Raw genomic sequence first — 21,271 nt, forward strand, 5'->3', positions numbered from 1 at the left:
CAACAAATATATAGTTGGGTCTTGCTTTTTAAATTTATCTTGAGTTGTTTAGTCTGCTAATATTTAATGTAATTATTGATAACATTAGATTTAGGCCTACTATTTCATTATTTATTTTGTTTATTGACTTTTACTCCCTATTGTTCATCATTCCATGTCTTCTTTTTGACTGTATGAAAATATCTGAATATGATTTTATCTGCTGGCTTTTGGGCATTTTTGCATTTTTTTTTAGTGGATAATCTAGGGATTTCAATATACAGCCTTAACTTTTCATCATATACTTAAAGAGTTAACAATTGTCTCACTTCACACAACATTTAGGAACCTTGCAATTTGCCATCTTTTATTATAGTTTGCATATGTATTTTCTCTACATACAGTACAAACCTCACAAAATACTGCTATATATTTTAATTTAAACAGACATGTATTTTTTAAAGAACTTAAGAGAAAAAATGTCTTTTATATTTACTCATGTATTATCACTTCTGATGCTGTTTATTCATTCCTGAAGATCTGAGTTTCCCTCTGATATCACTTCCCTTTAGTCTAAAGAACTTCCTTTAGCATTTAAGTGAAGGTCTGGTGGTAATAGTCTCTTAGATTCCTTTACCTGACAAGATCTCTGTTTCACCTTCCCTCTTGAAGAATGTTTTTGCTGCATATTGAATTTTCTGTTGGCATTTTTTCCCCCTTTCAACACTTAAAAAATGTCAGCTGGCCTCAATGATTCACAATAGATGTCATTCAAATTACTGTTCTATATATACATAAGGTGTTTCTCTCCAGCGGCTTTCAAGTTGTGCTCTTTATTTTTGGTTTTCTTGCTTGGGGCTTGCTGAACTTACTGAGTCTCTAAACGCATGCCTTAGCAAATCTGGGAAATTCCTAGTCATTATCCCCACCCCACCCCCCATACTCTCTTGCTCCTCTTGTTCGGGGATTTGAATTGTCCTCAGGTTAGACTTTTTGAAATTCTCCTGTAAGTCCCTGAGGGCTCTGTTAACTTTTTTTTTTTTTTTTTTTTTTAATTCTTCTTTAGATTACATGGTTTCTGTTGATCCATTTTCCAAGTTTGCTGACTTTTTCCTGTCATCTCTATTCTGCTATCAAGCTCACCTGTAAATTTTTTATTTTCAATAATGTTCTTTTCAGTTCTGAAATTTCCATTTAGCTCTTTTAACATTTTCTACTTCTCTGGTGATATTTCCTATCTCTTAGTTATTGCAGGTGTATTTTCTTGTATCTCATGAAACACAGTTATAATAGCAGCTTTAATTTCTTTGTTTGATAGTTCCTGCATCTGGGTCATCTCAGGGTTGACATCTGTTGATTATATTTTCCCTTGAGAGTGGATCCCATTTTTCTGCCTCTTTGTATGTTGAGTAACTTTTGGATTGTATTCTGGATACTATGAATCCTATATTATATGGTGAAAATACTGGATTCTTTACATTACTCCAATAAGTGTTAGATGTTTCTGTTAGAAGGTAATTAATGTAGTTAGACTCAAACTGCAAATTGCCATGTCTCCAGTAGACAGTGCTCAGGTCTCAGTTCAGTTCTCTAAGGCTCAGCTCCTGTTTTCACTCTACCCCACACATGTGTGGCTCAGCGATTAGCCAGAGACGTACTGAGTTTCTACACAGAATCAAAAGTCCCACTTCTCAGGATCTTTCCTTTCTGGGTTTCCTCCCTTATTATCTGGTGCCCTGGTTCCTCTGGCAGGAAAGAGGACTAGTTGTTTTATCACAGTTGCCCTCAGGGTTAAAGCCACAGAAAAACAGCAAACTCACTATTTTGGTCATTTGCTCCAAGTTTTGACTCCCTTCCAAAGTCTGTTTGCTTCTGTTCAGTCTCCAGGGCCTTCATGTTTTTGATTTTTGTTCAGAGTTTATAGCTGTTATTTGCAGAAGAACTGCCTGTTAGAAGATCACTCCTCCACACCATAAGTAGAACTTGACTTTCCCTTGAAGGAGGGAAGGACTAACATTTGTTTTCCTAGCTTGTTTTAGGAGCTTTACATTGATTATTGCATATAAGTTTCAGCATTTTTCAGAAAAGGACACCGAGGCTCAGTGATTAAATAGCCTGTTCAAGGTCACAAGGATATAAGTGGTGAAACTGACAGTCTACCTTCCCTAGAGTGTGAGTAACTGTTTACCAACAGGTATGTTTATAAAATATAAAACAAGGCAAATTCCAAATACTGTCAACTAGGAGACTAGTAAAATCATTATTCTAGGGGATAAAAGATGCTCAAGGAGACAGGATTAAGTCTATTTGTCATTCACAACTCACTATAATTAACTTTAATCATATCAAGATTTAGTGTCAATAAAATGGGAGTTCTGATTGGGCATAAAAGGTAGGAGAGGGTAGTTGAATAGACAGACTTCAAGATTTTTGAAAAGACAGATCATAACACAGAGTCATGATACTCTTAACTTCTTGACAGAGAATTTAGTCTTGCTCATCTTTGTGTTCCTTTCAGGGTCTAGTATAACGATGAACACGCAGAGTGCTTTAAAGATTTTTACAGGAATTTAGATTCTTTCATACTTTTATAATGATCTCAATGGATATTTTATAGAAATAATATACGTTAAAATAGCTGGCATGAATAAGGTACTGAGTAAATATTAACTCTTTTCCCCTCACTTGCTTTATATTTTTGACTAGGACTCTGGCAGAAGCTAGCACACCAATGCCTGACTAGTTTAAAAGCATGAAAACTGCAGATTATTTCAGTTCAGGCTGTGTGGTCCACCTCATTTAATTCATATAAATCAATCCAGTGTTTGGTCACCACGTACCTATTTTTGTCATCAAGTCTTCAATAAACAAACGGGAAAATCAAAATCAAATTGTATGTCACTTTTGAGAATTTCCAGTATCACTGACAAATAAGAGATTGGTCACAGAAAAGGGTATTCATACTACTCTTTAGCAAATTCTGAGGAGCATCTAATCACCAAAGCAAAAACACTTTTCTTCTTGCATCCTCACATCAATGACAGGTGACTACGTGACTACTTGGAGAAGACCAGGCCACATGAAATGACAGACCTCACAGTAAGACAGAAGTAAGCACGGCAATGGATCCAACCTATTCCAAGTCCTTTGGAGCTCAGGAGTCCTATTGTTTTGGTCAGTCCTGAACTCCTGTCTTTCTTGAATCAAAGTGAAAACAGGGCTTCAGAGATTTTTCACAGATTTATACTTGGTTTTGTCAGAAAGGGTTATCAATTCAACTCATGGTTAACTTTGTTCCCTTACTCTTCTTTCCACCAGAAGAAAAGTGTGGCAGAGGTATTCTCTTGGGGCTCAGAATTCTTTCATTTCAGTACCTCAGGCACAAAAAGAGTAACCTTTAGAGCAGGACACGCCGAGTACTGTAATCCCAAATGCCAGAAGAGAGTTTATAAGTGGCTTATCCTACTTTAGTCTTCATTCTCAGGGTCTGGTAGATAAAAGTCCCTGCTTATTGCTCAGTCCATTAAGTATAAAGAAAAAATCTATAGTTTTTTATTTTTGGTGTGCACCCATAGTTAAGAACTACTGCTCCAGAATATACCTTCCTGGAATGTTGAAAGAAACATGGGTATAGTAAGAAAGGCAGTTAAAATAGCCAGTATGCCAAAAGAATTTTTACATCAAGTGAGTTTTTCTATAAAGTAAGTGTACACATAAAATTATATCAAGATAAACACCTAGATTAAAAATGAACATAATTTTGATTCTTTGAGATGGTTTCCCCTTAAATCTTATTATCTGAAAAACTAAACAGAACTTTTAGTTCATCCAGAAAGAAAGGTCATATAACCGAAGTGGAATTCATCTTTAAGATTATGCCAAAACATTTTTGAAGAAATGACTATTGAGTAATGCATCCTGTGATATAGGTAGGAATCTCAATGCTTAAGTTGTCCTTTTTCAGAGTATGGGGAATAAAGAGAAATAAGATTGTAAACAGAAAGTAAGTTAGAGTAAACTAAATGCCTCCTACAGACTATCTTGAGGTAATATGTAAGTTCAAGAATCAACTTGGAAAACTATCCTAAGGAAGTACGCACCAAATGATAAATTTAATACAAGGTCATGTTCTCTTAGCTGAAAGCTTCAGAACTATAGGCATTTCAAAAATTAGAACTTCTGGATTTTAAAAAAGGTAATAGTTCCCAGCAGGGTATAGGGCAGCATCTTGTAAACAAACACATTAACATGTCAGCAGTTGAAAACATGAATATTCATATTAGTAGGATAAGTAAATTCATGCCAGTTGTTAGGTTTTCAGGTTTTGAAATTATGCATAAGGGAAGGTGTGAATCTGTAATAAAGTGAGTATCAGGTATATAAGTAAAAAAGTGACATACCCATGATCCTAGAAAAACAGGCAGAAGGGGCTCTTTCCTCTGTTGAAGAAAGAAAATGATCATCAAGGCAAACACATAAGGTGGCAAGCCTCCTTCTTCAGGGCGATCTATACTGCAAAGCTGCAAATGAGAGAAAAGAGGATAAGCATTCTTTTTGTAGCAACTTGTCATTTACACAATTTGGCTTAAAACCTGCTACGTCATTGCTGTGTATTACATGAACTACAGTGACAAAATATAAAACTTTCTTACACTTTTGCAGCAAACACAGGCTGGGTTATGAGTAACAGTTCAAATTTCAAATATTCATAAGTATAATCAAACTAATTCATGGAAGGCCCTAAAAAAATTTGCTGCTTTATTTTTTGACATCATCAGAAAAGTCCATGCACTTGGCTTAAATGTGTTAATGAACTCAAAATGATGGTTTGATTTCAAGTGCAAACCAACTGGCTTTGTTCAGTTTAATGGTCCCTTCATCCTAATCTACCGCCCTGCAAATGCATGTTCTGATCGAAAGGTGATTGGGGAAGAAAATGTGGACAAATCCATCAGCACCAACAGAATGACAACTAAAAAACACAGCCTATTTAGTGATGAAACAGGAGGTGGCTTTCAAAGGATGGTGCATTTTAATTATCAATTCACTCATTTAAGATTGGGGCATCCGGAATTCATCCTGGACCAATAAACAGAAACTATGTATCATTATTACCATACCTCAATCAAGCTTTTTGCTTTTCTCTAAAAATCACCTACAAAGAATCTCAATTTTAAAATCATGATTTGACATTACATTTTGGAGGAAAGTTTTTATTTATAAAAGCATTCCAATTGGGACACAATTTTTAAAACATGGAAATGTAAGCAAGACGAGTGTCTTTAATTTGCTGCAAAGTCTTTGAGTATACTATCAGAAATGTTATGAGAAGCTTTTGTGCTCTATCTCAAACTTTTCTGTGCCCAGGAATCAACTCGAGAAAATATTTAAAATGTGAATTCTTGGGACACAGACCCTGGGATTTGACCCAGAAATCATATATTTAATAAGCATTATCATTTTGATCTTTTGATCAATACTGCTATGATGAAACAGAAACACTGAATTTTTCTTTCTTTATATCTTAAAAATACTGTTCCATTACCCAGATGCCATATTCTCAATGCCCCCAAACACACATCCAAACTTTTAAAATTAAATTAACCAAGTAAAAAAATCAAAGTATTCCTCTTAAGCATACACAGAATGTATCCATGCATTCAAGGAACTCAAACCTACCTTTGCCCAGTACCTAAACGCAATCACCAAAGGGACCAGTTTTGGTTCTAGCTTTCCTAGGGCAGTTAAAAGGTTTGTTGTCAGACAGGCATTTTCATTTCCTGCACTCACTTTACAAAGAAGACCACTGGTGGTGGGCAGGGGGAGGGGAGTGAGAGTGGGAAAGAGAGAGAGAGAGAAAAAAAAGTGTTATGCACGCATTTTTTATCCCAACAACTGATTTACACTGATAATAAATACCTTAAAAATAAAGTAAGTAAAAAATTAAATTTTTATAGGTCATTTAAAAAATTGGCTTAAAAAAAGATTTGGCACAGCTATTTTCTGAGTAAGTCTTATTTTTTCAGATCTAAACTTCATGTTTTCAACGATTAAAACTATATTGGGGGAAAATGCAAATAAGGAAAACATTGCAAAATGTTGCAATTGAGGAATTATTCATCAATGTAACTGTAAAAAGGTGTGTGGAATCTGCCTACTGAAGAATCATTATAGCCTACGGTAATGTTTCCAGATGGAGGGAGAGATACACAGATGTGGTCACACAAATTGTTACTCAGCACTGTCAGAATTGCTGCTAAAAAGGATGACAAATAAAGTTTATTGAACAAGTGACCATTTGATGAGCTGGTTATTTTACCTAGTCAAAATGGGTCAAAATGCTTTCCAAAGAGTGATGATATTTATGAACTGAGACTTGAGGAAGCTTTCTTTCTACATTTTTTCCTTTTAAGTAATTTTATTCTTTTAAAAATGAAGATTAAATGCCAAAAATATAGGCAGAATGCTAGTAATAAGCATGTAAAATAACTATGAAAGGAGCTTATTATTCTAGAAATTAAGCTTTAGTAAAGGATGTGTGCTTTTGGCAAGTTGTAATTTAATATATGAACAGCTTAAAAAAAATGGGACCTTTGTTTTTCTCTGCACACCACCACCGGAACTCTAGCATGGAAATCTGCATCGACATCAATAAAAGAATCTGAGGAAAGAAAAAAATATTAAGTAGGCTAATCAAATCTTTGTTGAAAAGCAGAACTAGATAACCAGTTGCGACCTATCTGATCAACCTTTTGAAATACTGTTACCGAATAAAGTCTGAAACGACTTGAAAAGGAATAACATATATGCAAGAATCAACTAATCAAATTAATTAAAAACCCTTCTTTTGCAGAACTAATGTTTGATTAGAAATGACTATATTATTAGATCTGAACATTTAAATGTTAAGTGGATAACAGAGTTAGAAATACAGATAGGAGATTTAAAAGCAAAATTGCCAGAAAAGCTGCTAAAATGTTCAAAGGCAAATACATTTTGACTGAAATAAGAAATATTTAAATGTTTTATTCAACCAAAACAAAAAAGATGGGAAAGACTAATTCAAGGGATAAGACAGTCTGATGAAACTTATACAAAGAATAAAAAGCCAGAAAGCCCCAATGTGGACATTACCTTGGAATAATGGACAACTGATAAATCTAATTAGGAACAACTATTTGTGGACACATTAATCAGAGTCATGCCTATTTACTGTTCGTTAAGTATTAATTTGAACCAATAAAGCAGACTATCCTTTGGTTTTACCCTTAAGAGTAAATTTTACATATTTTATATTTCTTAGCCCTGGTCTAGGACTCACTTAACCTTTTAAAATAGTGATGTTATAATAAAGCTTAAAGTTTTACTTCAGAAATTATTATTCTGCGTAGGAGAACTTCTAATAGGACTCTATAATTAATTTGCTAATAATTCAAGGACATTTGCTTTGGGTTTCTGCTTGGCTATACCCACATAATAATTAAAAAACATGACTAGTCCTACTTCCAAAGTTTGAGAAATAAGATTAATTCAAATTGCAGACAAAAGGAAAATTTAACGGTAAAAAGTGGAAAAAATTTAGCCTTACCACTGTTCTTTAAACATTCTTGAACAAGTAGGAGGACATCTGGTTGAGACATCTAAGAAATACATGAATGAATACATCAAATATTCCATAAATATTTTTGCCCAATGAGATCATACATAATCATCTCAAGTTCCCACACTGCCCTCCAAATCAGAAATGCCTATTGCTACCAGAGTAGAGAAATCAATCATTATGTTGCATGCACACATCACTAAAAACAGATGCATGAGCACTAAATGAGGACAAGGATGAAGATGAGGATGAGTATGGGCAGAAGTGACTTACTACATAGTTAACTCCTAATTTACTAATTCTTGAGATAATCAGCAACTTAGCAAACTGAAAGTTGTAGCTTAAAGTTGTCAAACTACTAATTATACTACCTCTTATACTACTCTAGGAGATTGTTTACTGGTCCCCTGCTTTGGTCTTGCCCTTCTCCAATCCTTGCTCCACATACGAACCAAAATCATTTTAAACTCATAAACTGGATCTGGATCTGGTCATGTCCTCCTTAAAATCCTCCTAATGGCTTTTTATTTCACTCAGGTAAAAATCCAGATTCTTTTCTATGACCTGGAACTACAAGATCCTGCATGTTGGGCCTTAGCCAACCTCTCCAGCCTTACCTCATGCTCTTCCTTCTCTTAGTCCCTTTACCATAGCTATACTATCCTCCTTTTAGTTGCCTCAATAGGCCAAGCTTCTTACTGATTCAGGTGTTTGCAAATACTGTTCTCTCTGCCTGAAACACTACCACCTTTTATCCCCCACTGGGCTTGTACCTTTTCATCTTACGAACTTAGCTTAAAGGTTACCTCCTCAAAGAGGCCTTTGTGACTGCTCTCTCTCTACATGTCCCTTGCTATTCTCTATCGCAGAACCTTGTTTCCCAGTACATCTCTCACTAAATCACATATATAATTATTTATCTCCTTCACACGAGGGAGGAACCACACCTGCTTTGTCATCTAGTATAGGGCTTGGTATACAACAGGGACTCAGTAAATATATGCTAAATGGATGAATATCACAAGATCAAAATAATTTCCATGGTTAGTAAATCAATGATCAGATTTTTGAAGGTAAAGAATAGTAAAACTGAATGGTTAGCTGAATACACAGCTACAGCAGTCAGGTACAAGAAACAAGAGGTTATCAAACAGAACACCTAGATGTGGGGCCCAGAAATCTATTTTTAACAAGCAACACAAGTGGCTTGGCATAAACCATCTGTAAACTTGCCTATGGGAAATGTTAGTGGATAAATGCATAACCCACTAAAGTGCCTCCCAGTTTTAAAATTCTGACTCAGCAACATAGCAACATCTTTTTGAATCATGTTTAAACCAGAAAGGTAGGTTAGGTGTGGTTCTTTAAAAGCATAATTATTTTGAATAAAGTGGGTATGTAAAAGAGGAAACCCAGAAGCTAATTATCAAGCTTTCAGGTTGTATATGTTTATATATTTACAATGTTTAAAATCTGAAATCCTTTCCTGCCACTGAAAAGTCGATTTTACCAAGAGAATTTATTCTTTTCAAGTTAACAGAACCTAGTACCCCATTAGATTCCTATGGTTAGAAAAGCAGTACTTGACATATAAAAGCAGCTCAATATCTGTAGAGTATTTTAAAAAATGTTCTGAAACTGAAGGCAGGCAGCAAAAATAAAGATCCAAGTTTTGGGAAAGAAAGCTGCTATCATTCTACCTAATGCATCTCCAAATATCTAAAATGCAATCATATGCAGCTCACATTTGAAAGAAAGAATTTTCCATAACCAGTATGTGAAAAATCAGAAATTTCATTTTGTACTTACAGTGGCTGGAAACTGAATGTCAAGGTTTACATCTGAATTTTTGAAACCAAATCTGCTACAGGATGACCCATATAATCTTAGAGAACAATCTGAAAAAAGTAAGTAAATAAAAGTCATTACTAAAGCAAAATTTCTCACAAGTAAGAGAATACTGCTATTTCAGAAAGGGAACCACCAATTAAAACTATACAAAAAAACAAAACTGTATTCAAATCTGACATAAACAAACAACAGGAATGGGTGGCTCTTTGCCTTCCCTTCATTTTATTTAACATGGAAGTCGGTATTGACTGCAGTTTATCTTAACTGACACTTTTCATAAGTCAGCTTTAAAACATAATAAAAACTCTTTATTACACATAGAAAATACTACTTGCAATATTTTTTGAAATGTGGAAGTTGAAAAAGAATGTATAACTTTGGTTTGTAAACCTGGCAGTACACTAAAGAACTAAATTCAAACATTTATTTTCACCTCTTAGAAAACCCATATAGGTATGATTTACTGTAAAGGGCATGTTTCAGTAAAACAATAATCATGAAAATGACCTTCCAGCATAAAAGTACTTTTTAATATGAATTACTCATTATATTCTAAACAATCACTGTTCTACATGACATAATCCCTTTAGAAAATTTTTTGAAGAATAATAACAGTATCAATGATATAATTTAGAATGCCAGGCACTTCATTCTCTGGAGGAAGATATGTGTGTATATATGTACCACCTCTATTTAAATACAAATTTATGTTCTTTATTTGTACTTCGTTGTTTTTAATATTTTACTACTATTGTGTCAAAAATCTATTCTTTCTACTTTCTTGACCAAAAGGGGAAAAAGAAATAAAACAAATTTTCAGTGGCTAAGAGATGTCAAATAGAGTCAAGAGGTCAATCTGGAGGTTATTCTTATGTGTTATATAGATATTCCTTTTTAGTTTCTAGTGTATTAGACTAGCTGGAAAGAAATACTTGAATCTGTTGAACTGTAATCCAGTAGACTTGATTCTTGATGACAACTGTATAACTATACAGCTTTTATCATCTGACTGTGTGACCATGAAAACCTTGTGACTGATACTCCCTTTACCCAGTGGATGGGCAGATGAGTAATAAAATAAAGAAAAATAAATAAATAAATAATATGGGGGGATTAGGGATACGGGATGTTTTGGGTGTTCTTTTCTATTTTTTTTTTACTGTTTTTATTTTTTGAGTAATGAAAGTGTTCTAAAATTGATTGTGGTGATGAATGCACAACTCTATGATGATACTGTGAGCCACTGTACTGCATACTTTGGATGGATTTTACGGTATGTGAATATATCTCAATAAAATTTCATTTATTAAAAGAATTGATTCTTTCCCATCAGGGGATTTTTTTTTTTTTTTTTTTTTTTTGAGTTTTGAGTTTTGCTGATTCAAAGGAGTTCTTTGGATTTTAACTGGTTTCAATGATACAGCACATTGAATTTTACAATGAAAATCAATAGCAAAAATCACTGAAATTAAAAGTGACTTTTTCAGGAACACATCTATATCTTAAAGGAAGATTTACCTATATAATGACATGAAGACACCCCCACCCTGTTTATTCTTATGAAAGGATATATAATTACCTCAAGAATACTGTATGAATGAGCTTTCAGTAGAACAAAGAGTTCTATGGGTGCTGAGGTAGTATGTTTAAATGACTCCAACTCTAGCTGGAGAGCAGAATCACTTACGGAGCTTTCTAAAAATAACTGTACATGGATCCTCAGGTAATTCTGATACACAGCAAGGACTGAGAATGATTAAGCTATTCTAATCAATCATCTATGTAAACAATGGTATGTAAGTCCAAGGTGCTGTGAAGGATTGTCAGCAGTTGTGTCAGACATTTACCACACCTGGCCTTAAATGTTCATAAGTAACATACCCCAAAACAGGTGTTTTCCACCCCTCAAGAGATCTAAAATTAAAATCAGGCAGAAAACAGAAGTGAATAATTCTACCATCAACTTGGAAAATAAGTTCAACAGTACACAAAATCCATTACAAATTTCAAAAGTTATTTTAAATGTTTTAAGTTTTTGAAGTTTCATTAACTAAAATCTTTCTTGAACATGGGTAACCTAAAGCTGATCCCAGATATAATTCTCTTTAACTCAAAATATTGTGTGAATTTAGACAAATAAAAAGGTAAGCAAATATATATGTAAGAGTCCCATAATGCCCCAATAATATGGGGCTTATATTAAGGTACTTATATTAAGGTACACCCACAAAACAAATATAACGTAGACAGGTTTAATGACAATGCATGCAAAAGTCTTTTAACTTTGGAGGAAGTCAGGAAAAACAAACAGAAAAACCAAGAGCTACAGGAAACAGTAAGCCAATTTTTATTAGGGAAAAACTACTACTGGCGGGAAAAATGAATGAGATACTTTTAGGTAAAACTAAATAGAAAAACAAATCTAGAAAATACCTGGTAACTTATGTTGGAACACATTTTCCAAGATACGTTTAATTTCTAGTCTCTGTTCCAAGTTCTCACTGTGTAAGCCAAACTCCTGTACCACTTTGTCAATGGCAATGCCAATGGCATTTATCTGGGAGGGTGTTGGTGGTGGCAAGGTAGTAAGCAATTCTTCTTCCTGCTTCTCCTTTTAAGATAAATACTGGGATTAAAAATGACTCACACTCAAGTTTTTACCTTCTACCACTTCACTGAGACAAAACTATATAGAATTTTCTGGAATCTTTTTCTTAACACTTCCTCTTATCTTAGCTGGTTAGTTGTCATCGTGTCAACATACACACACTTTTTAATGGACAGAATATGGATCAATGATAATAGAGAACAGACAGGAATAGAGAGCAAGTGCAAGGAAGGAACACTGAAAACAGCAATGACAAACTGATTATTCACTTTTTTATTATCAGCATTGGAAATATGCCAAGGTCCTATCAATGACTTCATACAGCCTAATACTGTCCTTCAGGAAATTCACAAGACAACCCAGCAAAACATAGTTGACAAATATAAAGTATTTTGGCTCACATAAATTCAATAAATGTAAGTTATAAAGTTATTACAAATACCAATTTTGGGGGTTCAAATAAATTCAAAAATGTAACTGGCAAACAAATTAATATCATAGCCTCAAGGAAAAGAAGTGTAAAAGATTACAAGTATTAATCACTGACAAGTAAGCAAATTTGTTTGGGTTACATTAAATTTACCTTAATATTTTTCTTGTGCCTCTTCTCTTTGATGTGCTTATGGGCAAATGCAATGGATTCAATTAAAACATCACAGAGCCTGCAGGTGTACTTTGCTGTAGGGTAGTTTCGTGGTCGCTATAATTTGAAGAGATTATGTATCCAAACATACAGTAAACATTAATTAGCCAGAAAACAATTTCCTCTTCACTTTTAAAAGCGTTAATACATTATTGTCTTTTATCCCTATCCTCAAGTCATTTTTATTTAAGTAGATTAGTAATTAACCTTAATTCTATTAAATCAAACTTTTAACTTAGAAGATACCTAATTTATAAAAGCATGTATTACCAATTATTAACACAGTTTAGACCCAAACAAGTTATTTTAACAAGTATATCTACAAAGATGTTACCCTTTTCAGCCTCTCAATGCAGTCTCTTTTCAATCGTTCCTCAGCCTGCTGTAAGCCCAGAAGCTCCTTCATTGAAAGTACAGATTCATCGATCACAGGGCCTTCCAAGTCTTCATCCTGCTCATTTTCCTCACTTCTAGTTCTCCTTGGTTTCCTAGGTCTGGACCTCTGCTTCTTGTTTTCTTAAGTTGGGGAAAAATATCATTGGCAATATTGAATAATATCACTCCTAAGTAAAAAGCATAACTTACATATTTATTAATTAGAACAGGTGATAGAATGAGTGACATCTTAGGCTGAACATAGAGAAAAAGAAAATGTAGCTCCCCAATGCCAAATTGCTTGAGTATTTATTAAGCACCTCATCTGCACACACAATTTAGAGAAATCACCTTTTCAGAAAACTTTAAAACAATTCTACTTCAATCATACTATTTGATTTTATCTCTTTCTGGTATACTGCTGGGCTTACCCAAACAATAGTAAAAATTATAATCCTCTGAAGGCAAGTATACCTATAATTCTAAAACACTTAATATATCATAATATATAATGTATCTACATCTACTATATTCTAATGTATCTGTAATGTTATTCTAAGTGAAAACCATCAACATTTGTTTTCATTTTTCAGTAGTGAACTGAACAATTTCAGTAGGGCAAAAATGGACACTTTATCTGGAGAACTGAGAAATCAACTACATCCTTATCTGGAGTGAAAATCAATCATCTGGTTGCAAACTTGACCTTCGATAACATATAATCATGGCTCTCCCTCTCCCCCATTAAGTACTAATATCGAGAAGTCCAAACCAAAATTTTATTTACTGAGGACAACTATTTCCCATTTTATTTTTACTTTCATTTTAGCTTCTTTGAAGGGCTAGCACACGCAGCACATTTTAAGGGAGAAAAATAATTAGCAATTAAAATAAGTTTTCTCTAAGCACAGACTAATTCACACGTTCATAAACTGTTAGTTCTACAATTCTTTAAGTAAGTGAATCTATTCTTTTTTAAACTTATGTTTCAACCTGTACAAATGAAGATGATTGTAGGATTGAATTCTGAAAAGTTGTTTTAAATTGCTTTGATAAATTCTATAAAGTTCTAAAAATGAAGCTACTAAGATTAAAATAAAATTTATTTCCCAAATTAAAATTGTAATAAATTAAATAGTTTTAAATGGCTTACTAAAAATTAGTCTTTGGAAATATAAACCTATGTCAATACCCACACGAGACAATTTCTGGCAATTTCCATGTCAAGTTTTCAGTGAACCTCATTATTTGTACAACAATTACAATGAATCAGTCGACTGAAAAAGAATTGTGTGTCAGAAAAGGGAAGTAAAGAAACTCTAATTTTAAAAAAGTTACTGCCAAGAACTTTAAAGAAAAGTAGCAAGCATTATGCTCAAACTACTAGAAAATGAACATAAATTCTGCAAACAGCTTCTATATAACACAGTATATATAGTGATTTATAACTGAAGAAATGTCAAGGAAAACAGTAAAAACAAAAAGAAATAGATTAAAATGTACTGAACAAATAAAATGCTAACATGTTAAGAAGCCATCTGAACAGAAAATTGGAACTTACCACTTCCTTTTTAATAATTCTCCTCTCCACAATAAAATTATCATAATCTCTTAAAAAGAATATTCTTGATCTGAACAAGTTTTTGAGATGAGGACTTTTAAAAAAACTTAAGAGGTATGTCCATCTCATTTAATTTGTTTATTCTTATAAACTCTTATTTTCTTTAAATAATCCAATGTTCTTCATGACAGAAGGTTCTTACTTAGGCCAAGACTCACAGTATCCATCAGAAAAATCCATGTTAGTTCAGAAAATAAGAATTAATATGGAACCCAATTCCTTTTTAAACTCCCTCTCTTTTGGACACAAAGGCTTCTCAATGTAACTGTATTTGCTGTCATTTTCTAGAAATGGTGACTTCTCTCTCCCTCCAAAGACCAAACAACCCCTACTGCTTTTATACAGAGAAGTAGACGGCTGCATCATTTTTTATCTGATGATAACGATAACAGCAGCAGCTACCATTTTCTGAGTATTTAATTATGTGCCAGATGCAATGCAAGTACTTTATATGCATGGCTCTGTTTCATCCCTACAGTAATCCTATGTCATGGACACTAATATTAATAGTATCCCTTTGTACAGATGGGGAAAACGACAGAGAATAACTTTTCCAGGGACACATGACTTTGACAGAGATTAAAATACAGACTAATTGTGAAATTCAGACTTTTCTCTAACAATACAAAAATTAAAAGAAAATACTAACTGTGGGGTGCTGGAAAAGTTTTGGTAATAGATGGTGGTAATGATAGCACAACATTGTGAATGTAATTAAAACCATTGGATTGTATTGGTGAAAAAGAGGGTAGAATGGGAAATTTTAGTTTGGCTATATGTTACAATAAAAAGTTTTGTAACAGAAAGTTTTAACATCCTTTCTTGGAGTTTCCCATTCACCTCTAAAATAGACCAGAATTGACAAAACAATTTAACTTTTTGAACTGAGTTTTAAAGGCCTTCATGGTAAAAACAGCCAAAATCTCACGGAAGGGGATCTTAAAACACAAACCCGGGTATTGCCGAAAAATCCCCATAATTACTTAGAAGAAGACTATGTGGCTCATCGAAAGTTTATTGTAATGAGTTCTCTATATTCAACATTCCAAAGTTTCCCATATATTATTTGCATATAGTTCATTATTCCATTCACAAAAGATATGGGGACTGAATGGATGTTTTCTAGCTAAAATCATTAACAGCATTGTCCACAATACATTAAATTGACAATCTAGGAAATTCAGGGGAGAAGGTAGAGAGAGTGGTTACGTGCAACTGAAAAACAGAAAGTTAATATTAAAAACTAAAGCATCCACAACTCTAAATAAAAAAAATATTAAGCAACTCTAAGATGATTTTCATTACATCTTTTCACATCATTTTTTATGACCCTTCCTTATTAAGATTTGACTTAAGTCAAACTGTTGACCCTTTAATGGGATCCTTTTTAGAATTCTTCAAATGTGGAGCAAAGTTTATACCGTAAACTGAATTCCTCTCTATATTAAACAGGGTTGCACCAAAGTGTGATACTTCCTTTATGAATATCTTCAAGGAATAGAAGCTGAACAATTCTTCATTTAACAACTGTGGAAGCACACACCTATATTTCATAGGAAATATGTTAAGCGTGGACTGCCTTCACAAGAAAAGAATAGTGAAAACATTATTTCCTGGTAAAAACACTTAAGACCAAACAAGAATACACACAAAAGTTTTTCAGTCTGTAAACAATTCCCTTGAATGTATGGTTGCAAATTTTTGATCCATAAATCTTAATTTTTTAAAATATTTTTCAAAACCAACTTTTTCTTTTGTAAAAGACCAACTACAGGTAACTAAATTAAAACTTTCACCTTCCTATCTGGACAAAGTAATACAGAAATAGTTAAATACATACACACTTTTTCTTTATAAAGAAAAACAAACACAAATCAAAACCCCAGCAGTTGTAAATAAAATGTTTAGTTTCTCTCCATTAGGATTCCAGGTCTGAGTAGAGGGTGAGTTTTACAGCCAGAGTAGCAGAGTACATGATTGCTGTTCCACTTTGTCATCTACCACTCTGCATGAGCAAGTCTGGATGAGCTTAACCTTGCCAAGTGACAACTACTTCATCTGTAAAACTGCTATTTCACGTTTGATATATCATGACAGAGAGCTACATCAGATAATTCTTTCAATTTCTTTCTACTGTAAACATTCATCAGCTTAAGGTTTTATCTCTTCCTAGTATCTGATTCTTTTAAAACACCTTCTGTTTCTGCTATATGACGCTAGATATTTTCTCTTAATTTTCCTACCTTAAATAATATAAAAAGCACCCCTCCCCCCACTTTATATTAACAAACACTTGAGACATTCTTTTTTATCATAAGACCCTCTAATGACATAAAATGACTTTTTTCTTCTTAAGTACTCTCTACGGCCAGTCACAAACTCAAGCACTTACAGATAATATACATAAACTGGCCACTGTGAAATAACAAGAAGGAAAAGCGCTTCTTGAGACCTGGAAAGCATCCGTATCACCTAAAAGCATTTAAATTACAACAATTTTTAAAGCGCTGGTCAGTTTCCAACCATTCTATATGGTTACCAAAAAAAGCACTTTTCTAAGAATAATTTTCCAAGTATAACTTGCATTGTCAGACTAAGTATTGTTTCATTTTTTTCCATCTAATGTAACTTTATTTCATTTCAGCAATTATTGTCCATTAGATAAAAATTACTTTCCTGTCCATACAACTTATTAGATACATGGACAAAATCTATCTACTTTTCACCTGTTAGAAACACATATAAACAACCACTTTGGGGTGATTATTAAGCACGTGGGGGTGCTTAAAATGGTTTTTGTTTCACTGAAATTTGTGTTTCTGACTTTCTAAATTTATCTTTCTCAACCTTTGTTGGTCATGCCTCCTTTTGAGAAAAAATTGGTGGCCTCCATCCTTTGGAGACTGATATGTCACCCAAAAGACACATCTCCCTCTTGTGGCAGGAGATACATGCAGTCTCTATTGGGCTTTTACATCAACTGAGGGATTTTTTTTTTTTTAGCTTTATATTCTATCATTTATATTACAGACACATTCATTATTCAAAAACAAAGTTATAAATTTTAAAAGACATACACACCATTCAGAATTATGATAAAGTCCCTAGGCAGATAAAACCACTTTCTTCTGTAAAAAAGTGCTAATGCTTACTAAAGTAAATTGAGCCTCACAGCAAAGTTAAATTTTAAAAGGAACAATATATTAAATGTATTGAAGTAGCCCAAATATCATAATTACAATCCTTAAAATGATCACATTAAATAACTATTTTTGTAAAAGCAGAAACAATAAAAAATTGGAACTGCATTGCTGAAAATAGTAAAACCCAGTTGGGTGAAAAAGAAAATAAGACAGTGTTGACCTCAAGGTTTCTAACTTGACAAATTGAAACACATTACCAGGGCTTCCTGTTTCCATTTCTGACTTGGTTTCTACACTTGTTAGTTCTTTATGAAACAGTCGTCTTACAGTTCTGCAGCTTCTTCCGTCTTGCCACCTATAACCATCTTCACTTTCTTGAAAGGTGTCTTTTCTTGGTCGGCTTGTAACAGGAATTCTAGGCCCAGGTTTGAATTCTCTCCAAGTGTCTGAATTACCAGCAAGTTCATCAGATAGCCATCTCTTACTCTGATCTTTGTGGTTGTCATTTATCCAGGCTGGCTGACTGTAAATTGGATTTTTAAATGCATATGGATTGTTGGAAACAGCATACGGTCCTTTTCTGGGTGTATTCCCATAGTTCCCTGGAGTTACTTTTTTTTTTGGAAGGCCTTTTTCCATTTTACTGCTATGACCTTTAGCATAATCGTCCATTATTAAATAATCTTGTTGAGGGTGACCCCTTCTGAAATCATCATCATCTACAATCCCTCGGTCTTTAGAACGCTTCACAAAATAAGGTTTTGCTGCATCTCCCATGGTCTTGACTTCAATTTTCTTACTTTGCACCTGAAAGAAGGTATTTTGAGGAAACATCAAACTGTAACAATAAAAGATTCTACTTAGCACATAAAACACCACAATTTATTGCAGAGATGCCGAAAAGCACATCAAAAACCCCCTTTCCTACTTTTTATTTTAATAAAATCATTTCCACTACATTCTCAAAAATCAATACATTATACTAGAAGTAAGGACGCTGAGATCTATAATATTCTTCATGAAAATGAGTACTATTAACAAGAAGACTCAATCTATGAATAATCGTTAGTCTTTAGAATTGTACTATAAGCCTTTCTCTTCAAACAAAACCTCATAACAAATCTATACTGTTACAAAACTTCCAAGTCTTTATTGAAAAAAAAAGTTGACAGTTACTTTTTACTGTTACACAAAGTAACCGAAACTATACGTGAACAACATACATCTTCTCTTAACTCCACTTTTCTGCCCCTTCTCCGTCCCTTGGGGCCTTCGCTCCCTTCAACACCACCATTCAGAAAAGTCCGACTCCTAGCGCTTGGAGCGCAGCGGGGGTCCCGACCTAGGTACCGCTCCAATTAAAGGGGCTAGGTCTCCGAACAAGGTACAACTCCAGCTGACCTCGCATTCCTCCATCTCTAACCTCAAACAAGTCGGTTTTGTCACGAACATTTGCTGGGGGATTGAAGCCCCTCTCCCCTCCCGATCTGACCGCCCCACCCCCAACCTGCCTCAGTTTCCACACCCTTCGGAGATGGAAGCGGAGAAAGAGGAGGTGTCTTCGCACTCACGGCCACGAAGCCACCGCGGGAACTAGAAGCAGGAAGTGACCTGCTGCCTCGATGGGATTCCGGGGTCCCCCAGCCGGCCAGGGCTGAAAGCCTCCACCCAAATCCCTTCTTCTCCTGTTCCCGCACCATCTGACACAAAGTGAAGACGCCTACTCGAATCCGAGAGCCCAGTCCCCGCCGGCTTGCGGGCTCTCCGGTCCCCGAAACCCATACGGAGGAGGCCAGGGGAGGATGGAGTCAACGTACCTCTGGGACTAGGCCCGACCTCTGCTCAGGATACCGGGGAACCTACGGGACACCCAGCCCGGAGGCGAGTCTGGGAGGGATGCGGTGGCGCTTCAGAACGCTCCCCTCCTCCGCCGCGGTCCCCAGCTTCTTCCTGTCCCAGCCCCGCTCCCTCTCGGTGTTTTCTTTCGGCCTCACTTCCGGCGCTCAACGCTGTCTCATTGTGCGCGATTGGGTGCTGGCGGTGACTCCGCCCAAGAGCTCCGCCGCGCACGCCGGAAACGTGCGCCGCGTCCGGGAAGACCGCCCGCCGCCGAGACTCCGCCCCCGCCAGCTTCCGCCTTCGCCGCGCTGTTCCTCCGCTACTGCGGCGTCGGTCTCGGCTGCATGTGGTGGGTCTTCCTTTGCTTTCTGTTAGTCCTAAAGTGGCGCGGAGACTGCGTGAGCAGCCGCCCTGTCTGTCCTTGCTGCTCTGTCGCCTGTTTCATTTAGGTAGCGAAAGCTCTGGAGAGGCGTGAGGAGAAAAACCCCGTGTTCTCGAGGTGAAAGCCTGAGCTGAGCGGTCTAGAAGCAGCTGCGCTCTCTTTTTCCCTCTCGGAGGCTCGGCTTTGCCCCCGGATGCTTAGCAACCTAGATGTTGCTTTTAGGGAAACTTGAGGTTTAGTCTGAGGCCTCGAAGCGCTATTGCTGTTTTTCTGATGTCTACGTTTTAGTGAAATCTTAATTTCTGACCATCCGGAAGTGCCAGCGTTTAAGGATCCTGACTCACTGTTTATTCAGACCCTAAGGTTGTCTAAGGATTATTTTTACTTAAAAATTTCGATCAGTTTTGAAGTATATATGTAATCATAAAGGATGATCAGAAATGGTAATACTTAAGTTTTCGAACTGGAGAATGCACATCTCCAATTAGCAAACCACATGGGCTCTGATGTTTTTGTTTTTGTTTTTGTTTAAGTGAACTGTTACTTTCCTTGCTCTCTGCGGTGTTCTAAATATTTTGAAGGGATTAAGCAACCAATAAAATTGGAGCGTTGAGAAAATTTGACTGTTTTAATTTCTCTTTTTAAAGAGCTTTTAAATTTAAATCCTGTGGGAGGAATACTTTAAAATTGTCAACACAGAAAGTACTTGCGATTGCCAGGCATTGTTCTAGGTATTTTACAAATATTAACTCATTCAATCCCCACAACTCCATGAGGTAAATATCATTAGCCCCGTTTTATTTATTTATTTTTTTAAAATTCATTTTATTGAGATACAGTCACATACCATGCAGTCATACAAAACAAAGGGTACATTCAGTTGTTCACAGTACCTTTATGTAGTTGTGCATTCATCACCAAAATCAATCCCTGACACCTTCATTACCACACATACAAAAATAACAGGAATAAAAATTAAAGTGAAAAAGAGCAATTAAAGTAGAAAAGAACACTGGGTGCCTTTGTTTGTTTTCCTTCCCCCATTTTTCTACTCATCCATCCATAAACTAGACAAAGGGGAGTGCGGTCCATATGGCTTTCCCAATCACATTGTCATCCCTCATAAGCTACATTTTTATACAATCGTCTTCAAGATTCATGGGTTCTGGGTTGTAGTTTGATAGTTTCAGGTATTTACTGCTAGCTACTCCAATTCACTAGAACCTAAAA

At 35.2% G+C, this 21,271-nt stretch overlaps 1 protein-coding gene across 3 annotated transcripts in view; it reads right to left on the reverse strand.

Annotated features, from left to right (window-relative positions):
- Window positions 1-19,802, reverse strand: part of TUT7 (terminal uridylyl transferase 7) — a 61,717-nt gene extending 41,915 nt beyond the window's left edge. For 2 of the 3 annotated variants that reach the window (XM_037850932.1, XM_037850930.1), the window contains exons 1-10: window positions 19,638-19,802; window positions 18,078-18,627; window positions 13,016-13,197; window positions 12,622-12,738; window positions 11,864-12,041; window positions 9,389-9,477; window positions 7,568-7,619; window positions 6,571-6,640; window positions 5,659-5,785; window positions 4,380-4,499 (exon numbers count right to left, since the gene is read on the reverse strand). In XM_037850932.1, the coding sequence (XP_037706860.1) occupies window positions 4,380-4,499; window positions 5,659-5,785; window positions 6,571-6,640; window positions 7,568-7,619; window positions 9,389-9,477; window positions 11,864-12,041; window positions 12,622-12,738; window positions 13,016-13,197; window positions 18,078-18,597 (1,455 nt within the window). In that variant the 5' untranslated portion in view covers window positions 18,598-18,627; window positions 19,638-19,802. The remainder of the gene's footprint in view (window positions 1-4,379; window positions 4,500-5,658; window positions 5,786-6,570; window positions 6,641-7,567; window positions 7,620-9,388; window positions 9,478-11,863; window positions 12,042-12,621; window positions 12,739-13,015; window positions 13,198-18,077; window positions 18,628-19,637) is intronic. The other variant, XM_037850931.1, reaches the window with a different exon arrangement.
- Window positions 19,803-21,271: the final 1,469 nt, after the last annotated feature.

This window comes from Choloepus didactylus, chromosome 10 (assembly GCF_015220235.1).
Source record: "Choloepus didactylus isolate mChoDid1 chromosome 10, mChoDid1.pri, whole genome shotgun sequence".
Lineage (NCBI taxonomy): Eukaryota > Metazoa > Chordata > Mammalia > Pilosa > Megalonychidae > Choloepus > Choloepus didactylus.